The 19,488-nt window shown below is 59.8% G+C and overlaps 1 protein-coding gene and 1 non-coding gene across 2 annotated transcripts in view; both read left to right on the plus strand.

Moving 5' to 3' along the window:
* Positions 1–19,488, plus strand: part of Ep400 (E1A binding protein p400) — an 82,144-nt gene that overhangs the window by 46,549 nt on the left and 16,107 nt on the right. Inside the window, exons 21-36 of the mRNA XM_047562797.1 lie at positions 1,214–1,400; positions 2,530–2,696; positions 3,787–3,956; positions 4,547–4,780; positions 6,426–6,590; positions 7,832–7,990; positions 8,887–8,981; positions 10,449–10,720; positions 11,790–11,992; positions 12,075–12,244; positions 13,993–14,189; positions 15,179–15,290; positions 15,384–15,527; positions 18,412–18,570; positions 18,745–18,828; positions 19,171–19,305. Coding sequence (XP_047418753.1) covers positions 1,214–1,400; positions 2,530–2,696; positions 3,787–3,956; positions 4,547–4,780; positions 6,426–6,590; positions 7,832–7,990; positions 8,887–8,981; positions 10,449–10,720; positions 11,790–11,992; positions 12,075–12,244; positions 13,993–14,189; positions 15,179–15,290; positions 15,384–15,527; positions 18,412–18,570; positions 18,745–18,828; positions 19,171–19,305 — 2,653 coding nt within the window. The remainder of the gene's footprint in view (positions 1–1,213; positions 1,401–2,529; positions 2,697–3,786; positions 3,957–4,546; positions 4,781–6,425; positions 6,591–7,831; positions 7,991–8,886; positions 8,982–10,448; positions 10,721–11,789; positions 11,993–12,074; positions 12,245–13,992; positions 14,190–15,178; positions 15,291–15,383; positions 15,528–18,411; positions 18,571–18,744; positions 18,829–19,170; positions 19,306–19,488) is intronic.
* On the plus strand, positions 13,426–13,556 carry LOC124992033 (small nucleolar RNA SNORA49). The gene has a single exon (XR_007110038.1). It is a non-coding gene; the product is annotated as a small nucleolar RNA SNORA49 (small nucleolar RNA).

The raw sequence follows: 19,488 nt of genomic DNA on the forward strand, positions 1-19,488 counted from the left end.
CTGGGCCCCCAGGGCGAAAGCAGAGCTTGCTTCACTGATGTCCACTGTTGTACAGTGGCCATGGGGAACCTAGGGCGGCCTCTTCTTCACAAAGTTGGTCAACCCAGGCTTCCATGCCACTGTGCCCATCACCAGGAACTGTCAGGCTGCGGCTGAGAGCCGGGAGCCCTGTCCCAGGCAGCCCTCCACTAGCACCTCACCACCCAGACTGCACCCTGCACTCCTGGTTCCCAAAGGAGCCGCCATACTGTCTTAGTCCCTGTGCTGGGTCCCCTCTCTTCTCTGGAAGTGTCTTATCTTCAGTCGTCCTGTGCCTTGTTCTGTTGGCTACCTACAGACAAGTGTGGGGTGATGCATGGCTCCTCGCCTGTCCCTCCCTCTCTGCTCTGCTTGCTGGCCAGGCGTGGGGGGTGTCCCTCTGCTCACCCAGCTCTCTGCTCTCTGCACCTGCCACTGCTGCCAGCTCTGCTGATGTCCTCGGGTGCCTGGAGTTGGCATGCTCCACACTGGGCTCTGCTTTCTCCCGCGCTCAGTCTCTCCAGGGCCTTCCTCCTTTGGGTGGCACTGTTCGGAGCGGTGCCCTTCCCACGGCTCTGGGTCTGTCTTGCGTCGCCCCAGACCAGTGGTGCCCTGGGGCTGCTAGCCGACCGCGGCCTCCTGACCCTGGAGGTCTGCTCCATGCTGCTGCAGCTCCTGTTTCCTCACAGACTTGGCTCTGGTGACCCCTGTGGACTGCCTGCCTCCTGCAGCAGGGCCTGGCCTCTTGGCCCTCCTTCCCCACAGTCAGGGTTGGGCACCTGCACTCCTGCCCCAAGTAGGTGCTGAAGGCTGTGCCAAGGAGCACTCCTCCTGCTCCTGGCTTCGTGAGCCCTCTGGCCTTCACAAGGCATCTCAGGTGCCTCTGCCTTCAGGAACTCATCACAGTTGCAGTTGAACATGTTAGTAAAGGTCCTCTTCCCACGTGCTGGTCCACAGCTGGCCCCTGTCCCTGACTCTTCGCCAAGGCGTCTTTTGAATGGAGATGTGAATGTATCAGCAGGTGAACACAGATGTGTGGGGATCTGGACTTGAGCGCTGGAGGTGATGGATGTCTGACCCCACCTGGGGCAGATGTGCCAGTTACTGTGTCCTGGTGCCAGCAGAGCTGCTGGTGAGGAGTCTGAGTGGAGAGCACACGTTTGCCATCAGGCTAAACCGCGCTGTCCCCGAGCAGGACTCAGGAAGCTCTGAAGAGCGGGCACTTCGTCAACGTCCTGAGCATCTTGATGCGGCTGCAGCGCATCTGCAACCACCCTGGGCTGATTGAGCCCCGGCTCCCGGACTCCTCCTACGTGGCAGGCTCTCTACAGTGCCGGTCGGCCTCTCTGATTCTAGAGGCACTGGAGAGAGGCGTTTGGAAGGTAAGTGGAGGGTTCAGAAAGCCAAGTCACTGCTCGGTCTTCGCCAGGCACACAGAAGATACAGTGCCACACAGGCCCACAGGCCCTGTGCCCTGCCAGTCTGACTTCCTTCTCTGCGTTTGCCTGTCCTGACGTTCTATATAAGTGGAGTCGTAGGTATCCTTTGGTCTTTTTTGTTTTTGCAGTACCAGGGATTAGACTCAAGGGGGCTCCACCACTGAGCTGCACCCGCAGCCCTTTCTCATTTCTGATTCTGAGGGGCTGGCTGAGTTGCTGCGGCAGGCTTGGCACTCGCAGCTCTCCTGCCTCAGCCTCCTGGGTGGCTGGGATTGCAGGCTGCTGCTGCACCTGGCTGTGTGGCCTTTTGTATCTGACTTCTTTCACATAGTGCATGTTCGAGATTCGAGCCACTGGAGGTGGTGTCAGATATCACGCTGTTTTGAGGCTGCGTGTCACCCGCTGGCAGGAACCGCCCAGACGCTGTGTCTGGGTTCATCAGTTGGTGCACATTTTGGTGTTTTCCTCCTCAGCTATCATGATCAATGCCCCTGGGAACATTCCTATGAAGTGTCGTGCCCACGTAGATTTCAGTTCTTTCTGGGGTACGCTGAAGGTGGAGTAGCCAGGTCTCGTGTCACCCAGCACCCGACTCTTGGAGAAGCCGCTGACCGTGCCCCCTGCTGAGCCGCCTTCCTCCCCAGCAGTGGGCGGGGGGCCTTCTGTCGCCGCTCCACCAGCCCTGTCTGGGCAGTCGCTATGCTCGTGGTTGTGTGTGGTTGCTCTCGTGGCCGCAAGTAGTGAGGCACGGGGGGCGGAGACAGGGAAGGCAGTGTGCGTGCCCCTGCCCACCTGCCCGAGGCGCAGGCGCGGGCTTGGCGCTGGGCCTCGTCCTGCTTCCACCTGTGCAGACCGCGTCCGACTCTGCCCTGCTCCACTCCCGCTCCATCCCCGTCCTTGGTGAAGGAGGCGTGGGCCCCGAGGTGTGCAGCCCGCCCAGCTGCACAGCAGTGCAGGACCCCTGCACACCTGCTGGTGGGCTCCCAAGAGCAGGCCTGACGTGGGGCAGGTGCTCCCCTGCTGCCTGGTGCGGCATGGTTTTTGTTTTGTTTTGTTTGCTTTTTCTACTTAGGAAGCCGATCTGTCTATGTTTGATCTCATTGGGTTAGAGAATAAAATCACTCGCCATGAGGCAGAACTGCTGTCTAAGAACAAGGTGACCCGGAAGCTGATGGAGGAAGCCTTCACCTCGCCACCCCCGTCTGCCCGGCCAGTGGCAGTGAAACTGAAGGCCAGCAGGTGCGCGGACGTGGGCTGGGAGGAGCACAGGCCTCATCCTGCCCACATCCTGCTGCAGGTGTGACTGCAGGTTGGCCCCTAGCTGGCCGTGGGCTCTCACTCGTGAAAACAAAGGCTAATGACCTACTGTGGCTACCTGCTCTTCCTGGGAGCTTTCCAGACTTTCTGGCTTTGACGAGCATGGCCACGTGGGCCCCTTGGCAGCACAGTGGCTGCTCCCCACCCTGCACCAGCCCGTGTATGGGGGTCATTGCACAGATAGGCCTTGGGGCCTAAGGGGACAGCAGGGCTGAATTAAGACTGGGCCTGATGTGGTGGCAGCTGGTCATCCAGACCAGACATCTGAGCCAGCAGGGTGTGGAGTGGACTCGCAGGCAGGCTGGGCTGGACAGTGGGTCTGCCGCACCGCGTGGGTGGTTCCTCCAGGAGTGCTCTGGTGGTGTGGAGTGGGGGTCTTGGCGGTGTTGTGAGGCAGGTGGGACCAGACAGGTGAGGCAACGGGAAGTGCTAACTCCAGCCGTCAGAAACGAGCAGGCTCCAGATGGCAGGAGTTGAGGAGTGAAGGGACCTCCTGCCACTGCTCCCACACTCGGCTCCATGGCTGGCCACAGCTGCTGGTCCTGGGCAGTGCCTGAGCTGGGCCCCAGGCTCCTCTGGCTGAAAGGCTGAGGCCTGCCTGTCCCTTACGTGCCTAGGTAAGGGAGAGGCGGCTCCGTGGTGCCGCCGGGCAGCAGCCCTGCAGAAAGGTGAGGCAGCTTCCCCCACGCCTGTGCCGCCGTGTCGTGGCCCTGCCTTCTGTCCGTTCCCCGCGCCCTGGGTCATGTGTCTCCTCACAGTGGCTCTTCTCTCTGCTGCCACCCTGAAGGGCCCTGGGTAGTGTGTGTGAGACTTTTTCTAATCTACACTAGTGTGTATTTAAACAATCTAGATCACGTTTGTCCCCACTGTCACCAAGAGTCAGGGTCCACGTTCCAATTTCAAGTGCAGCTTGTCACCAGCCCTCCTCGCCCCCCTGGCCCACGCTCCTCGAGCTGGGAAGCCTGCGCTCTCTGCGCTCTGACCTGCGTCTTGGCTGGCCCTGGGTGTCTAGGTTGTTCCAGCCTGTGCAGTACGGCCAGAAGCCCGAGGGTCGCACCGTGGCGTTCCCCAGCACCCACCCACCCCGGACGGCAACCACCAGCGCAGCCGCTGCAGCTCCACAGGGCCAGACCCGTGGACGGCCACCCATCGCCACCTTCTCTGCAAACCCAGATGCGAAAGGTACCTTTGCTTGGTCTGCGCCCTCGGCGCCCAGGGCTCCTAGCGAGCTGCAGGGTTGGCGTGCTGAGCGCTGTAGCCTGGTTCTCGGGAGGTGCCGTTTCTCACGCTGGGTCCCCCGCGGGAGAAGCCTCTCTCAGCCGAGAGCACGCTGATGAGGGCCGCCTTGGCGGAGGGCTCAGGGAGCTGCCGGGGCGCCTGCTGTCGTTACGCAGTGCCATCTTCCAGCCTAGCTGGCGCTTGAGGACCGTAGGGTTAGATGGCAGAGGTCGCAGGCGCGGTGTCCTGGCCTCCACGGAGGCTCTCCGCCTCAGGCCCACCTGCTCCTGGGAGGTAAGCCAACGGCAGGGTGGTGCTGACGAGCTGACGCCCTCCCCACGCTGTGTGAGGAAGGAGTTGCAGGCTTGGCTCTGCCCCGCCTCTCCCGGGAGGAGAAGCCCTGTGCCCCGGTGGCGCCAGGCACTGTGGCAGCCCCTCTGCCTTTGTCTCTCCTGAGAGGGTTTTGCTTGAGGACGGTGTGCAGTAACGTCTGTGATCTCTTTGCCTCGAGAAGCACCCTAACGGCTTTGCACAAACCGACTTATCGATTGCAGCGGCCCCGTTGCAGACCTCGCAGGCCTCCGCCAGCGCCCGCCACCAGCCCGCCACGACCTCCAGCCCGGCAGCTGGCCCAGCCCATCCTGCTCGACCGCGGGCTCAGGCCGCGGCCCCCGCCTGCGCCCCAGGCCCGCCCCCGCCCCCGCCCCAGGCCCCCTCGCTGGCGGCCGGGCAGAGCGCGCCGCCCCAGCGGCTGGTGCTCACCTCGCAGGCCCAGGCGCGCTTGCCCAGTAAGTGGCCCTGCCTTCGGTTCTGCCTCTCGCTGCCCCGAGCAGTGTCAGGATCGCGGGAATTCTGAAGAGCCTTTGCTGTCCACTGCCTCTGTCTGTCCCTCGGCCCGGGCCTGCCCCTGCCTTGAGCAGGGCGTCTGCCAGAGGGCGGGCCTCTCCAGAGGCCACGTCCAGGGCCTGCTCCTCTCTGCACTTCCTCCTCGTCCCTCTCGGCTCTGCTTTCCTCCTGCGCCCTCACCACCCTGCTGTGCAGGTTGGCACCTCCCTGCTCCGGCAACCCGCGGCCACGGGGTGTATGGTAAAGCAGCGGGAGCCAGGCCCCTTGGGCCATCACGGGCTGCCAGGTGTAAGCTTGGAGCGAGCACCTGCCCGCAGAGACCCTGGTCCTGATGCAGCGTCCGAAACCTGGCAGCTCTGCAGCCTGCAGAGCACACAGACCTGCGTCCTGCTGGGGAGGTCATCCTAGCCTAGAGTGTCACGGGCGATGTGTTTCTCTGATGCTGCCTCATGAACTTTATTTGTCATTTGACCAAATCCTGGTGAGCCCTTCCTGGAGAGCTGGCAAGGGAGGAGGGAGCCGTGGAGGAGGCGCCGAGCCCACACCACCCCTGGTTTCCGGGCTCTTCCTTCACCAGCTTAGAGTGGCCATCTTGGGCAGGTGCTCAGGGAGAAGGCTCTTGCTTGCCCTGAGGCCAGAGCTGCACGTGGGCAGCATGTGCAGTGGGTGGAGCTGCTTCCTGCCCCTCCTGGGCCTCGTCGCCTGCGGATCCCGGAGGGCTGACGGGGATCTGAACCTCTGCACGTAGATCTGTCTCCTGCCTTCACTTCCCCTCTCGTTCGTGGCTCTTCTGTGGCAAGACGTCCTTGAACTTTTCCTCGTCCATACTAACCCTTCTCCTTGTGGTGTCACTAATAATTCTGGCCTGAATTTCCTGGGAGGAGCACAGCCTCAGTGCCAGGCTGGACAAAGCCTTTAAGCTGCTTGCTATGCAGTTTCCGTCTGAGCGAGGGCCGTTCTGAGTGGGTACATCCGGTGACATGCAGCGTGTTTTTAAAACAGTGCTTGAAGAGTGTTAAGTCTCACATTTCTGTGCAGTACACATTACGGTAAAATCCCATGATCTGAGTTGAGCTAGTGTGAAACCGTCCCTTAAAGCTTTACGAGTGACTTCCCTGGAGTTTGAGAATACGGTTGTAAGGGAGCTACAAGTTTGTTCTTTGTCTAATGTAATCTTATTTGCCTCTGTGAGCTTAAGTTGGCATATACTTTTTCAAATTTGGAAAATTCTTTAAAGTTAAGGTTGATACCAGGGTTTCTAGGTTTATTACAGGTAGAATTGTATTTTTGATGTTTGGTGTTTTTTTAGTATTTGGAGAAAATGCTCTTTAGTAGTATTAATATCTGAAATCTAAAATCTCTACCAATGTAGTTAAACGAGCCAGCCCCTAAAACCTCCCACCTTCGTTGCTTTCTCTCTTCTGCTAAGGCAGCTCTCTAACCCTGGTGGGAGGCCATGCCTGGTGAGCACAGCTGAGACTCTGGTTTGCCGTAGCTGGTCACACGCACACGTGGTCCGTGTGCCCCGCAGCAGTCCCTGCCGTCTTCCCCAGCAGCGTGGGCCAGCTTTCCTCTGCATTTCCACAGGTGGAGAAGTAGTAAAGATAGCTCAGCTGGCATCCATCGCGGGGCCGCAGAGCCGCGTGGCGCAGCCCGAGACACCCGTGACGCTGCAGTTCCAGGGTAACAAGTTCACTTTGTCACACAGCCAACTGCGGCAACTCACAGCAGGCCAGCCCCTGCAGCTGCAAGGTGAGGGACAGCATGCCAGGCTGGCACCGTGCGTGGCCGTCCTGCCTGCGGCGGGCTCGGCAAGGGATTTGGCCCCTTTAGGTTCTTCACCTGGGAGTGAATGAGCCCCCCCCTTGGGGTTGTGGGGGGGCTGGTGGGTAACATCCGCAAGCCACCTGGTTTCTGGCTCCTTGATGCCTGCCAGATAAACCAGTCATTTTCGTTAATAAGTCTGTTTCTGCCCCTTGGAAGCAGACTTATTTTGTAAATCAATATAGGAATATTTGCTATAGGCGTGTGAGGTGGATTTTACTAAATAGGCCAATGGGCTGGTGATTTATGTAAGAGAAATTATTTTCTTTTACATACAGATGACTTTTGTTTTGCTTTCTTTTTGTTTTGAAATGGGATCTCCCTGTGTTGCCCAGGCAGGTCCCGAACTCCTGGGCTTGGGTGAGCCTCCTGCCTCAGCCTTCCGAGCAGCTGGGGGCACACCACCCCCAGCTGGAGGTTCCATTTGAATCCCAGACTGAGAGCAGCACGCCAATCTAGTTGCTGCTTTTAAGGGTGGAAATTAGATTCCTCTCCAGTGACCGCACGGCAGCCATTAGTGGCTTTGGCTCCTCCCTGAGGTGATGCTGTCTGCCTGCCTGTCTCGCTGGCCAGGGGTCAGGAGCAGCGTCCCCGCAGCCCAGGCCAGCGTTCCCACTGCAGATTCTCTGGGAGGGCTGCACTGGGGAAGGGCTCGGCAGGGCAGGGCTCCTGCTGGGGGAGAAGCCACTCCGGGAGGCCAAGTCCCTTCCTTCCCAGTGTTGGGCCTCAGCAGCAGGCTCCCCACGAGCACTCTGGTTTTGTTGGCCATGCTGGGCAACGTTTCTGGGGGCAGTGTGGAAGGCCGAGGCAGATGCAGCAAGTCAGTGGCGGCTCCTGTGCGGCCCAGTGGGGCCTGGGTCACACGCAGCTTTGCTGTGGTCCTTCGCCCTCCGTGGCCCTGATTGGCAGGTGCAGTGCCTTGGGGGGGCTTCCCTCTGAGCTCCCCACCCTGGCAGATGCGAGGTGCCGCAGCAAGGTGCTGTGAGGTGGGGCTGCTGCGTGGCTCCTGGCGAGGCCCCTGCGCTGGGCCTGTTGTTCCCTCTTGGTTTTTTGCATTTGACTTGGGGTCCCATTGTGGACTCATTGCTTCTCCATGGTTTCCAAGTGACCGCGGCGTGTAGTGGTGCCCTCCACGCGTGTCTGATGCCCTGGTGGACGTGTGATTGCAGGCAGCGTCCTCCAGATCGTATCCGCCCCCGGGCAGCCCTACCTGCGAGCCCCTGGTCCTGTGGTGATGCAGACCGTGTCCCAGGCGGGCACTGTGCATGGCGCCCTGGGAAGCAAGCCCCCGGCCGGCGGCCCCAGCCCTGCACCCTTGACCCCACAAGGTAGGGTGTTCTGAGCAGGGGGAGGGCTTGGCCCACAGCCTCCTCCTGACTGCTAGACGATCGGGAGATATTCGTGCATCTCTGGCCACAGGGCCTTTACTCGTCAGGGTCCTGCTCTGACCACCTCTGCTTCCACAGATGGGTCACGGTGTCTGCTTGGTCTGTCCTCTCTTCTTTCAGAGATGTTGGTTCAATATGACCAAGACCCCTGTCCTGAGGTTTGTTTTGATCTAGTTCTAACAGGAGACTTAGAATCATGAGAATCTTTTCTTGCTCACATGCCACAGATAACACTGAGGAGCCAGCTGAGCTCCCTGGAGCCCGAGCTGCTGGCTTCCATTCCTTTCTGGCTGGCCCATGCCCCAGAGCGGCTGGCTTCCCAGCTCCTGACCTGTCCCCTGCTGGTGTCTCCTGAGGACCCAGCCTCCCATCCCCCATGTGCTCTCTCCAGGAGAAATGGGTGGTTTGACCTGTGGAAGCAGCAGGAGGCTTGTGTGGCCAGTGTACCTCCCTCCTGACCCGGAGCCCTGGCCACCATGTGCCAGCTGTTCGGTGACTTCTGCTCAGTTCCAGCCCCACCACCAAGGTGCTGGGCGGGGCCTCTGCCTGCCTGCGGTGCTCCACCAGCACAGGTCTGAGGGGGCTGCAAGGCCAGGGCCGGAGGGACAAAGCGTGCTCAGCGTCCCTGTGAGTGCCACCTGAGTCTGCACTCCTGCTCTGGGGACACTGCCATGCGCCATGTCTCGGCACTGCTGAGCCAGCTCCTCTGGCCCCTTGGGAGCTGGGGAGCCAGCCACTGCCCTGCCCCAGAGCCCCTGGTTCTGCTGCAGCTGCGGCTGTGCACTGGACCCACTAAACGCTTCCTTCCCCACTAAACGCTCTTTGTGCATTTGTAGCTGGAGTTCCTGGGCGAGTGGCAGTGAACGCCATGGCCGTGGGAGAACCTGGGCTGGCCTCCAAGCCAGCCTCCCCTGTCGGAGGGCCGACCCAGGTAAGGCTTAGGCTAGTGGGTGCGTCCTGGGTTGTGAGCAAGTCGCCCAGGCAGCCTTCAGAATGTGCCCTGTGCATCCTCACGGGGTTAAGAACTTCAGAAGCTCTCTTCTTCTTGAGCTGCAGAGCCTGAGTTTAGTTATTTTTAGAGTGCATCTTATTTTTGAAACCGTTTTCTTTCCATAGAGTTCCTTTTTTGTTAGCAGTTCCCATACTGGGAACTGATTCCTCGTCCTCATGGCGACTCTGTGGAAGGAACCCTCAGGACAGGTGAGGCACAGCACCAGGCTGGCTGTGGTCTGTCTCAGAGGCCTGCTCACAGACAAGTCCTCTGGCCTCCAAACTCTTCTTCCTGGGCAAGGGAGTCTGTGGGCTGAGTTTCAGCCTGGGACATGTGACATTGTGGCTGGTATTGACTGGACAAAGAAGGACATCTCCAGAAATCACACCTGGTCTGAGTTTCTGCAGTCTCTTCTCATGAATCAAGTCTTTTCTTTTGTCTGGTATTCCCAAGACAAGTACACGTATGACCACACGTTGATGGTTGTAGAGCTGACCTTCTGTAAGAGGGGGTACGCTGAAAGGCCAAGGGCCTCACGTGAAGTTTATTCACACTGCATCTTGGGAGCTGGGGGTCCGCTCCCCAGAGTGCAGACCTCTGTCCCAGTTGCTTGGATACGCTTCCTCCCAAACCTCCATGGCAGCTCTGAAAGCAGCTGGGTGGGTCAGGAGGAGCCTGCGCCACGGGCTCACTGCTGTCCTCCCCCTGCAGTGACCGATGGCACAGCCACCCAGCCAGGAGGCAGTCAGCCCCTGAGGTAGGAGCTAGAAGGGCAGAGCCCCCAGCACAGGCTGCTTCTGGGGCCCAGCACCGCAGTCAGAGTGTCCGCCCAGGGTGCCCAGAGGCTGCCTTGTGCTCTGCTGTGCATCCCCAGGAAGGTAGTGGCTGCTTGTGCAGGGCCCAGTGACCTGAGGGCCAGGGAGTGTGGGTCCAGGGAAAGGGAAGCGGCCCCGAGCAGAGAACTGGCAGCGCTCTGGCCAACCCACGGGAGGCGCCCCTTGGAGCCAGAGTGGCTGCTTGCCGACAGACACTGCCATGTTCCCGACCATCCTGGGAGTCGGCCCTGGAAAATGCTGCCCTGTGAACAGACTTGACCAGAGTGCACCCTCCGTAGGTAGCAGAGGACACTCGGCCTCAAGAGAACTGCCACCTTTGGGAGGCTCAAGGTCATCCCCAGAATTTTGATGTAAAACACACATAATTAGTGAAAGGAATGAACTTGGGCTCTGGGATCACAAGTCCTTCCGAGGACCCACACACTCCCCATGTCCTGGGGGGAAGGAAGCCCAGTGCTCCCTGCCCCTAGGACTTTGGACACTACAGTTGAGGCTGGGCTGTGCCTGGTGCTGGGAGGCGCCCGGCCATGCTGGTTGTGCAGTGGCCATGTTTCCTGTGTCTTTGGTGAAGGAGGAGAAGACCAGGCTTCTGAAAGAGCGGCTGGATCAGGTCCATCTTGTCAACGAACGGCGCTGCTCCCAGGCTCCAGTGTACGGCAGGGACTTGCTGCGCGCCTGCTCCCTGCCTGGCCAGGGGAGGGTGCTTTGGCCCACATCTTTTGACCGCAGCCTGGGGAAGAAGGCGGGGCCAGCAAGCTTTCCCTCGACCCCCTCCAGAAGCGCGGGCGACCTGATTCTGAGCCTGAATCGACGCCAGGAGTCCCTGCAGGATGTTCTGGACAGGTGAGCCCGAGCACAGGTGGGAGGGCTCGGCCTCTGCTCCTCACGGTGCGCACCCCGGCGCTTGCCCTGGTTGGGTTTTCTTATTCTCTACTCCTCTCCCCGAGTTGCCCGTTAGGAGTGTCTGAAGCCATTTTGGGGAGTATGTAGCTTACCAGAGTGTCCTGTGCCGCTGATCAGCTTCCTCCTGCCCTTTCAGAAAAGCCGTTTGAAAGTGACCACGTGCATGATCGGATGTCGTGAGGGTAGAACTCAGCAAGCCTTGGTCAGGAGAAAGCTTGGAGGGTAGAGTGCTGCGGCCCGCTGGGCCTGTGCCCGTGGGGTCTGGGCTCGCTTTGCTCAGGATGCTGACCTTGGGCGCAGCCCCGCGTGTGGCCCTGATGTCTGGGCAGCACTGGACTGTTTCCCCGCTGACTGCCTTTTTCCATCAGTCCCTGAACAAGGGGAAGTCCTGCCACCCCAGGCCCTGAGCTCAGCTGTCAGGGTCTGCCTGTTCCAGGCCTCAGGGCAGGGCTCACGTTGAGACTCCCAGGCCCGAGCAGGCCAGTGCCAGCTGTTCCCGGCCTGCGTGTGGTCAGCCAGTGGCCTCTTGTTCTTCTGGACTTTTCTTTCTTTCAAGTGTGGCTTGTCCTTGCAGATCGTAGACAGCCTGTTCATGTGAATTCAGCTGGGAGCCGGTCACCGAAAGCCCAGCTTCAGCTGCCATCCACAGGAAGGCTGTTCTGGTGCAGGTGACCCAGAGGGGTCAGGCTGGCTGTGACATTGTCGGCAGGGTCCTTCCATCCCACCTCTTCGTGGTGCCTGCCCTAGGGTCATGTCTAAGACACAGTGTGCCTCTGCCCCCAGATTCCCAGCTGGGTAGGAGCTTCAGGCAGACCAGGCCACCTGTGAGCGGCTCTGGCCTGTGATACCCCAAGCTGTGTTGCAGCCTGGGCTGTGCAAAGTGGCCCCTGGTGACCGTCCTCATCTGCACTGTCAGGCTGCCAATGCCCTCATCCGTTCAGGCCTCTCTGCCTGCCGGGGGCCCTGGATACCACAAGTGATGGCTTATGCTTTGCCTTCTGCTCCACAGGGTGGCCTGCGTGATCCCTCCAGTGGTGGCCGCACCCCCTTCTCTGTGGGTGGCCAAACCACCTGCCCTGTACCGCCGCAGGCTGCGGGCCTTGAGGCAGCGCCTGAGAGAGCACACTGCCCCTCATGTGCAGCAGCTGCGGCAGCTGACTGCCCTGCGCTCCCTGCAGTTCCCTGAGCTGAGGCTGGTGCAGGTCGACTCAGGTAAATGGACGCCCTACCATGGGGTTGGCTGCGTGGAATTTGCCTGCCTGGACTCTGGATGCTCCTGCTGTTTCTTCCCTAGGAAAGTTAGAAGCCTTAGCTGTCTTACTTCAGAAGCTAAAGTCCGAAGGACGTCGGGTGCTGATTCTATCACAGATGGTTCTCATGTTGGACATTTTGGAAATGTTCTTGAACTTCCATTATCTCACCTACGTAAGAATTGACGAAAATGCCAACAGCGAACAGCGGCAGGTGAGAATCAAGTTACCTTGCCATCGTTTGTGACCCAGTGGCGTTGCTCTGTGCCACCTCCTCTTGACCTCATTTCTGCGTATTGTGTAGACTGTAACCCTGACCCTTCCTGATGTGTGAGCCCTGGTAAGTCCGTCTCCTCCCTTGGTGTTTCCAGCATGTTCCGTGTTAGCCAGCAGGTGGGTTCTCAGGACCAGGTGTTGATGGGCCGAGGCAGTTGGACGATGTTGGCATACTGCAGCAGGTGGCCCTGGGGTCACTTGGGATAAAGAAGTGCAGGTTGAAGCACAGTGCCTAGTTTTTGCATCAGGTTTGCTAAAGGGTGTTCTGACTCCGTTGGGCTGGAGAGGCCTCTGTACGTGCTGGTGGCGTGTGCACTAATGTGTCAGCTTTTCTCTGCTGTGACGGGAGGACCCAACCAGCATAGTCAGAGAAGGACAGGTCTGTGAGGGCTCATGGTTTCAGAGGTCCTGGTACATAGCAGGCCAGCTCCGTTCTTCGGGGCTGGAGGCGAGGCGAACACCGTGGCAGGAGAGCGTGGCAGAGGGAAGCAGCGGCGTCCTCAGGAAGTGGAGAGACTGCGCTCTGCAGATGTAAAATATGCACCCGTTGCCAGGCCCCAGTGCCCAGCTTCTCCAGCCTCACCTCCTGCAGTTACCACTCAGTTAATCTGCCAGGGGTTAACTCGCTGCCTGGGTCCCGGCTCTCACAGCCCCATCGTCTCTCCTCTGGACCTTCCTGCTCTGTCTCACACGTGAGCTTTGGGGGACACCGCATGCCCAACCGCGAGAGTGACTTTCCAAAAGATAGCGTGGCACATGCATCGTTCACCTCAAGGGACAGATGCCTGAGCCCACAACCCCGTGCCGGACTGCCCTGTGACAGCAGCCGTGGGCCATGCTGGGACGCATGTGTGCAGAGCGTGGGTGCAACGGGGCTTGCGCCTGCCCGCGTGCCTCCGCAGGTGCAGGTCTCCTGTGGTGCCCGCACACAGGGCGGGCCCCAGAGGGGTTTGCTAGCTGTGTTCTTGGCAGTCGTTCTATGGATTTCATGTCGTTTTTTGAAGGAGTAGAATCTGTTAACTTGTAGGCTCTGTTTTGTCGTGGAAATACTCCACAGAGGAGAAGCTCTCGCACTGCCCTTTCACTTAGGGTCCCGAGTGTCATAGGTTTGTTTTTCCTCGTCCTCAGCCTTACTCCAGGGGCTTTTTTGCCGGTAAAGTGCCCTGGCATTGCCTGAGGATAAAGAGAAAGCACACACCCTCCCCACAAGACTTTGCTCTCTTGTGGGGCCTACAGACTGAGCTGACAGACGCCAGGCCGGGGACAACTCTGCTGCTGTCTTTCGACCCTGTCGAGAGGTGCGCTTGGTGGCCGGGGAAGGCCATCAGCAGGCCCAGAGTAGAAGTGTGCGGGCCACACGAGGTGTTGCTTTCCAGGAGGCGTGTCACGCGGGACCCCAGCAGGCGGCGCTGCTCTCTTGCGCCTCAGAGCGTCGCGTGTGCTAGGCGAGCACTCCACTGCTGAGCCACCCCAGCCCTTATTCTGTTGTGTCTTGAGACAGGGTCTTGCTCGGTTGCCAGGTTGGTCTTGAACTTGTGGTCCTCCTGCCTCAGCCTCCTGAGCAGAGCGATCGCAAGTGTGGTGAGGGAACACTCCTGGAGATGCTCCGAGTAGTGGTGAAGGCCACCAGCGTCAGGAGCCCTCCGCGTGCTCTGGGTGTGCCGACCGAGCATTCTTCTCGTCCAGGAGCTGATGCGGAGTTTCAACAGAGACAGGCGGGTTTTCTGTGCCTTGCTCTCCACCCACAGCCGGGCCACGGGCATAAGCCTTGTGGAGGCGGACACCGTGGTCTTCTACGACAACGACCTCAATCCAGTCATGGACGCCAAGGCGCAGGAGTGGTGCGACCGGATCGGGAGGTGCAAGGACATCCACATATACAGGTGCGGCCCTGGCAGCCGTCGCTGTGCTCCCGGGAGCCGCTGCTCCCGCTGGGCCTGGTGTGCTCCTTGCCGCCTGCAGGCTGCACAGACGCGCCTCCCTGGAGCACCCGTGGCTCAGGGGTGGTCACGGTTTGCGTTGTTTCCACTGTTGTGAAATAGAAAGCATCCTTTGAAAGAATCTAGGTTGGTCATTACCTTCAGCATGGCAGTGTAACTGGCCGAACAGCTAATCAGAGAAAACAGAAAAAGAGGTGTGTGTGTCTGAATCCCTGAGGGACGGTGACGTGCTGCCCGTTCATGGGGTGTCTGTCACTGAGCTGCCCCGAAGGCCAGGGTGCATTTGGCCACGGCTGCCCACCTCAGAACCTGGTGCCGTGCAGAACATGGGGGTGAGCAGCATCTAGGAGACAGTTCTGTAGCCTTGGCTGCAGAACCGGGGAGGGAGAAAAGGTGTGTCTACAGAAACAAAGTGGAAAATTGGTGCAGCAAGAAGAGGCTGTGAACAGGTTTGTAGGTAAAGGCCAGAGCGTTGTCTGCAATCCCCAGGCAAGTCGAGAAGGGAGAGGCAGCTCGGGCTCACTCTTGAAGGGCAGGGAGGACACACTGCTCCCGAGAGCAGCTCAGAGCAGCCAGCTCCCTGTGGCAGGGAGAGGAGCTCTCTCATGGGCACAGAGGACGGGCTGAGTGGCCAAGGGAAGCGGAGCTCTCGCAGGTGTGATAAGGGAGGTTCCGCCGTCCCGGGAACAGGCCTGTGGAAGCTACGCCATGTCTCCTTGGCCCCTGCGTCTGTGCCCAGGGACCTCCTCACAGCATGAGGCTGCTCGCTGCAGCTCTGCCCACGTGGCACAGAGCAGGACCAGCACACGGGGCCCCTGGCACGGGAGCCCAGGCAGAGGGACGGTCGAGTGGTGGAGGCCGGCGCGGCTGCGACCTGTTCTGTACTGCCTTCCTGGCCACGTGCCGGGTCTCAGGCAGCCTTCTGTGCGTAGGCTTGTGAGTGGCAACTCCATCGAAGAGAAGCTGTTGAGAAACGGGACGAAGGACCTGATTCGAGAAGTGGCGGCACAGGGGAACGACTACTCCATGGCCTTCCTGACGCAGGTGCGGGACACCCCTGTGGGAGGAGGGCGGCCGTCCCTTGGCTCTGTGGGTGCGGGGCCTGCGTTCCTGCAGTGACCTCTCCTTCGTGTGCAGCGGACCATCCAGGAGCTGTTTGAGGTCCACTCCCCACTGGACGACGCCGGCTTCCCAGTCAAAGCCGAGGAGTTTGTGGTGCTCTCTCAGGAGCCTTCCGTCAGCGAAACGATCGCGCCCAAGATCGCAAGGCCGTTCATAGAGGTGAGGCAGGCGGCTTTTCCCGCAGACTCTGGGCGCGTGTCCCGCAGGCTGGGCGGCTGGCATGCTCCCTTGGCGGGCTTCTGAGCCCGCATCCCTGGCTCCTGGCCCTGTGCCCCCACCTCAAGTGTCTGCCACTCTCATCCACCATTGGCTGCAGGGTGGGCCTGGCCTCCCAGTTTGCTTTTCTTCCGGAAGGTTGTGAGCAATGGACTGTGGATGTGCGGGCCCTGCCCGTGTGGCCCCTGCGCTCTGCCCTCCCCTCCAGGCCCTTCTGGCCACTGCAGAGCCCCACTCCCTCTCAGCACAGGCCGTTGGGCACTGAGAACAGGCGCACCTTCCCCCTGGACCCTCCTTCCCCCTCTGAGATGGTGCGTTCTCATGTTCCCTTCCAGAAGTTTCCTCAGAGATGGTTCTGTCAGTGTGTTGGGGATAGGTGACGTCAGCAGGAGGAGATGACGGGAGGACAGCCTCCCTGAGCCTCCGCTGCCTCATGGGGTGCGCCCGCTGCGGCTTGTGCCTGGCAGCCTGTCTGGCTCTGATCATGCATGCTGGGCACCATCGTGGGCAGTGGGGACAGCAGAGGACAGATATGGGAGCCCCCTCAACGAAGCACACCTTCTAGTGAGAGAGTGACAAGGTTCACTCGGGTGACAAAGGTGTTACCCAGAAGCTGGCATGGGGTGGGGGCGAGGCCTGTCTAGGAAGGACCCCTGTGGGGACCTGCCCTGACGTTGCGTTGAACACTTGTCCTGGTTCCTGTGTTGAGCTGGGTCACAGCAGGCCCCGGGGCAGCCTGGGGGCTGGAGCGGCCGTGGCAGGGTGGCACTTGCCGTGCAGTGAGGAGGGCGGCTGCTCCGGCGGGGGCTGGCGCTGCGCTGGAGGCTGTGGCGTGGCTTTCTCCATCGCGGCGGCTCCTGGTGGTCGCACCTTGCACTTTCCTCTGCAGCACCACACTGACAGAGGGATCATGCCTAGAAACAGCTCTGAGGAAGGTCTCTGTTGAGGTGTGAGATGGGCAGAGCGTGTGCCCGCCAGCTCCAGCTGGACGCACGCGCTGTCACGCCCCGTCACCAGCCAGGGCTAGTTTTGAGCCTGGCAGAAGCAGACCTGTCGGGCTCCTGCTCCGAGTGAGGTCTGGCTGCATTGCTGGGGAGCATTCTGCTGTGCGGGCACTTGGCTTGTCACTCAGACCTGCTGCCCTGGTACGGTGGGCTGTCTTGAAGCTGCTCCTGGGGTCCTGCTGTGCGCCAGCCTGCGTGAATGCGTGCACGCCCTGAGGGTCCTGCAGGTAGCCAGCAGGTGTGCAGGTGACTGCTGGGGGCAGCCTGTGTGTCCTCCCAGGGCTGGGTGCTGGGCTCCCGCAGTGGCTCTCGTCTGCATCCACTGCCGGGTGACGCATGTGCACACTGGCTCCTGTTCATGGCAGTTTGGATTTTCCCCATCCTACGTGGTGCTGGGGTCCAGCCCAGGGACTGTGTGCACTAGGCAAGTACTCTTCCACTGACCCCACCTAAGCCCCTTAATACTTTGAAAATAAAGTGCTTGGTCAAGTTTCCCTCTGGGTCTTAAATCTGATCATCTTTTTCTTTTCTTCCTTTTTCTGGAACCCAGGAGTGTTCCACCACCGAGCTGCACCCCGCTCTTTTTCTTTTCTATTTAGAGAGAGTGTCTGAGTCACTCAGGCTGGCCTCAGACTTGCAGTCCCCTGCCTGAGCCTCCTGAGTCTCTGGGATCCTAGGCGTGGCCCCTGTGCCCGGCTGTTGTCTGTCTTTCTTGGTGGCGGCTGGCGTTCTTTCTGTGGTTTGACCGTGAGGCCTTGCCTGGGTAGGTGTGCAGCAAGCATTCCAGGGCTTTCTTTTCTTAGTGCCGTCTTTTGGTTTTTATTTTGAAACAGTCTGAGATGTAAGCAGTGTTTGAGGAGCAGTGAAGATCATATGTACTCGTGTACTCGGGTGTGTTTAGTCAGCGTTTTCGTCGCTGCTTCCTCTGCTGTCTTCTGAGCAGAGATCCCCGTCACCGGAGGGTTCAGGTCTTCTCTTAATGGTCGCTGCTTTTCGGGTTCTACTCAAGATTCTGAGCCAGACGCAGCAACCACGCCTCTGATCCCAGTCGCTCGGGAGGCCGAGGCAGGAGGACGGCAGTTCCAGGCCAGCCTCAGTGATCTAGCAAGACCCTGTCCCCCAAAACAGAAAGGACTGGGGCTGAGGCTTGGTGGTGGAGCACCCCTGGGTTTGAACCCTGGTGCAGAAACAGACGGTCCTACCCTCTGTTGCCTCACCTGGAGCGACTTCTGTTGCAGCATGAGGCAGCGAATCCTGAGCCCTGGCAGATCCTGCCCTGGACGCAGGGAGCAGCGCTTACTGCAGTCTCCTGACCACCAGCTGCACCCAGCTCAGGAGTGGGCGTGTCTGTCCTCACCCACCAGCAGCCAAGCTCAAGTGCAGACAGCTGCACTGTGTAACTGGCCCATCTCAGAGCTGGGTGAAGCTGGTGTGGGTGGGGCTGCCGCCTTGGGGGCTGCTCTTCTGTGCAGGGTGGTCCCCGGCCCCAGGGCTGGACGGTGAGGCCACACCACCTCCCTGTGGAGGTTGCCCGCCTGCACTGGCCCTGGGCTATGCCACATTCAGCTGTCCCCAGGTTTGCCTGTCCAGCTGGAGAGCAGCTTTAGAGGACCCTGAAGGTGTCTAATTGGCGCACGGTGACATGCACAGCACTGGGGTTTGTCGGCACACTTTTGTGCACACAGGCAACGTCATTTGACCCATGTCACTGAGCCTCTCGCCCCGAGGTCCTGGGAGATGGTCGGTTCACGCTGGCCAGGGCCCTCGGGGAGAGGCGCCTCTGTTGGAAGTGGTCTCAGTGGTCTCAGGCAGGTTCTCTTCAGGCCCTCAAGAGCATCGAGGATCTAGAGGAGGACGCACAGAAGGCCACAGAGGAAGCAGTGCCCGGAGAAAGCGCTGGCCCGTTGTCCTCAGAGGCAGGTGGCGCCAGGTGTGAGGAGGAGCCTTCGCAGCTGGAGGAGCTGGCAGACTTCATGGAACAGGTGCGGGAGAAAGTCCTGATCCTCCTGTAAGACACTTTCTGTCTACCTTGACTTAGAGCGGTCACTTTGTTGCCTGACTTGTTGGTCAGCAGATTTTGTGAAGAACTTCTTAGATCTTTATTAACTTGCTACTAACAGTATTCAAAAAAATGTGTGTTTTTTTCTTTGAAATAGCTCACACCAATTGAAAAGTATGCTTTGAATTATTTGGAGTTGTTCCACACGACTGTTGACCAAGAACGAGAGAGAAATAGTGAGGTAAGAGTGAACTTTTCATCAGCTTCACATGTGAGGAGTCTCAAATTTTTTGAGTATTGACTTTGATGTAAAGCAAATGTGATTTCATTAACTTGAAAGGACAGAGAGCTCCACTGCAGTGTAGTCTCCTTGAAGCGAAGCCCTCAGAGGCTGCTCAGGCGCCTGCGGCCTCACCTCTCCCTGCACAGTCCCCTCCGACCTGGAGCAGCTTGACGCACCACCGAGGGCTCCCAGGGCCGCGGCCAAGCCTCTCCTCTCGAGGGACAGCCAGGCTCTGAGCGCCCAGCAGGAGGAGCACTGCCGGCTCTGGTCTTGATGCCTCTCCCACTGTCCTCCCACCAGGACGCAGTCATGACGTCGGTGAGGGCCTGGGAGGCCCACAATGCCAAGGCCCTGCAAGAGAGGGAGGCCCGGCTGCAGCGGGAGCAGGAGGAGGCGGAGCTGCTCACCTACACGCGGGAGGATGCCTACAGCATGGTAGGGGCCTGACCACCACCCCACGCGCCTCAGCCTCTACTCGGTGCTCCAGGGGAGCACAGCTAGATGCTGGCTTCCTGCAGCGGATCGCCAGCCACGGGTGGGACCCTGTGCTCACAGTCATGCTGATCAGACTTCAGAGACGTCCTAATGGGAGTGGATGGTCTGTGCTGCACAGCACGA

Source organism: Sciurus carolinensis, chromosome 8, assembly GCF_902686445.1.
Source record: "Sciurus carolinensis chromosome 8, mSciCar1.2, whole genome shotgun sequence".
Taxonomy (NCBI): Eukaryota; Metazoa; Chordata; class Mammalia; order Rodentia; family Sciuridae; genus Sciurus; species Sciurus carolinensis.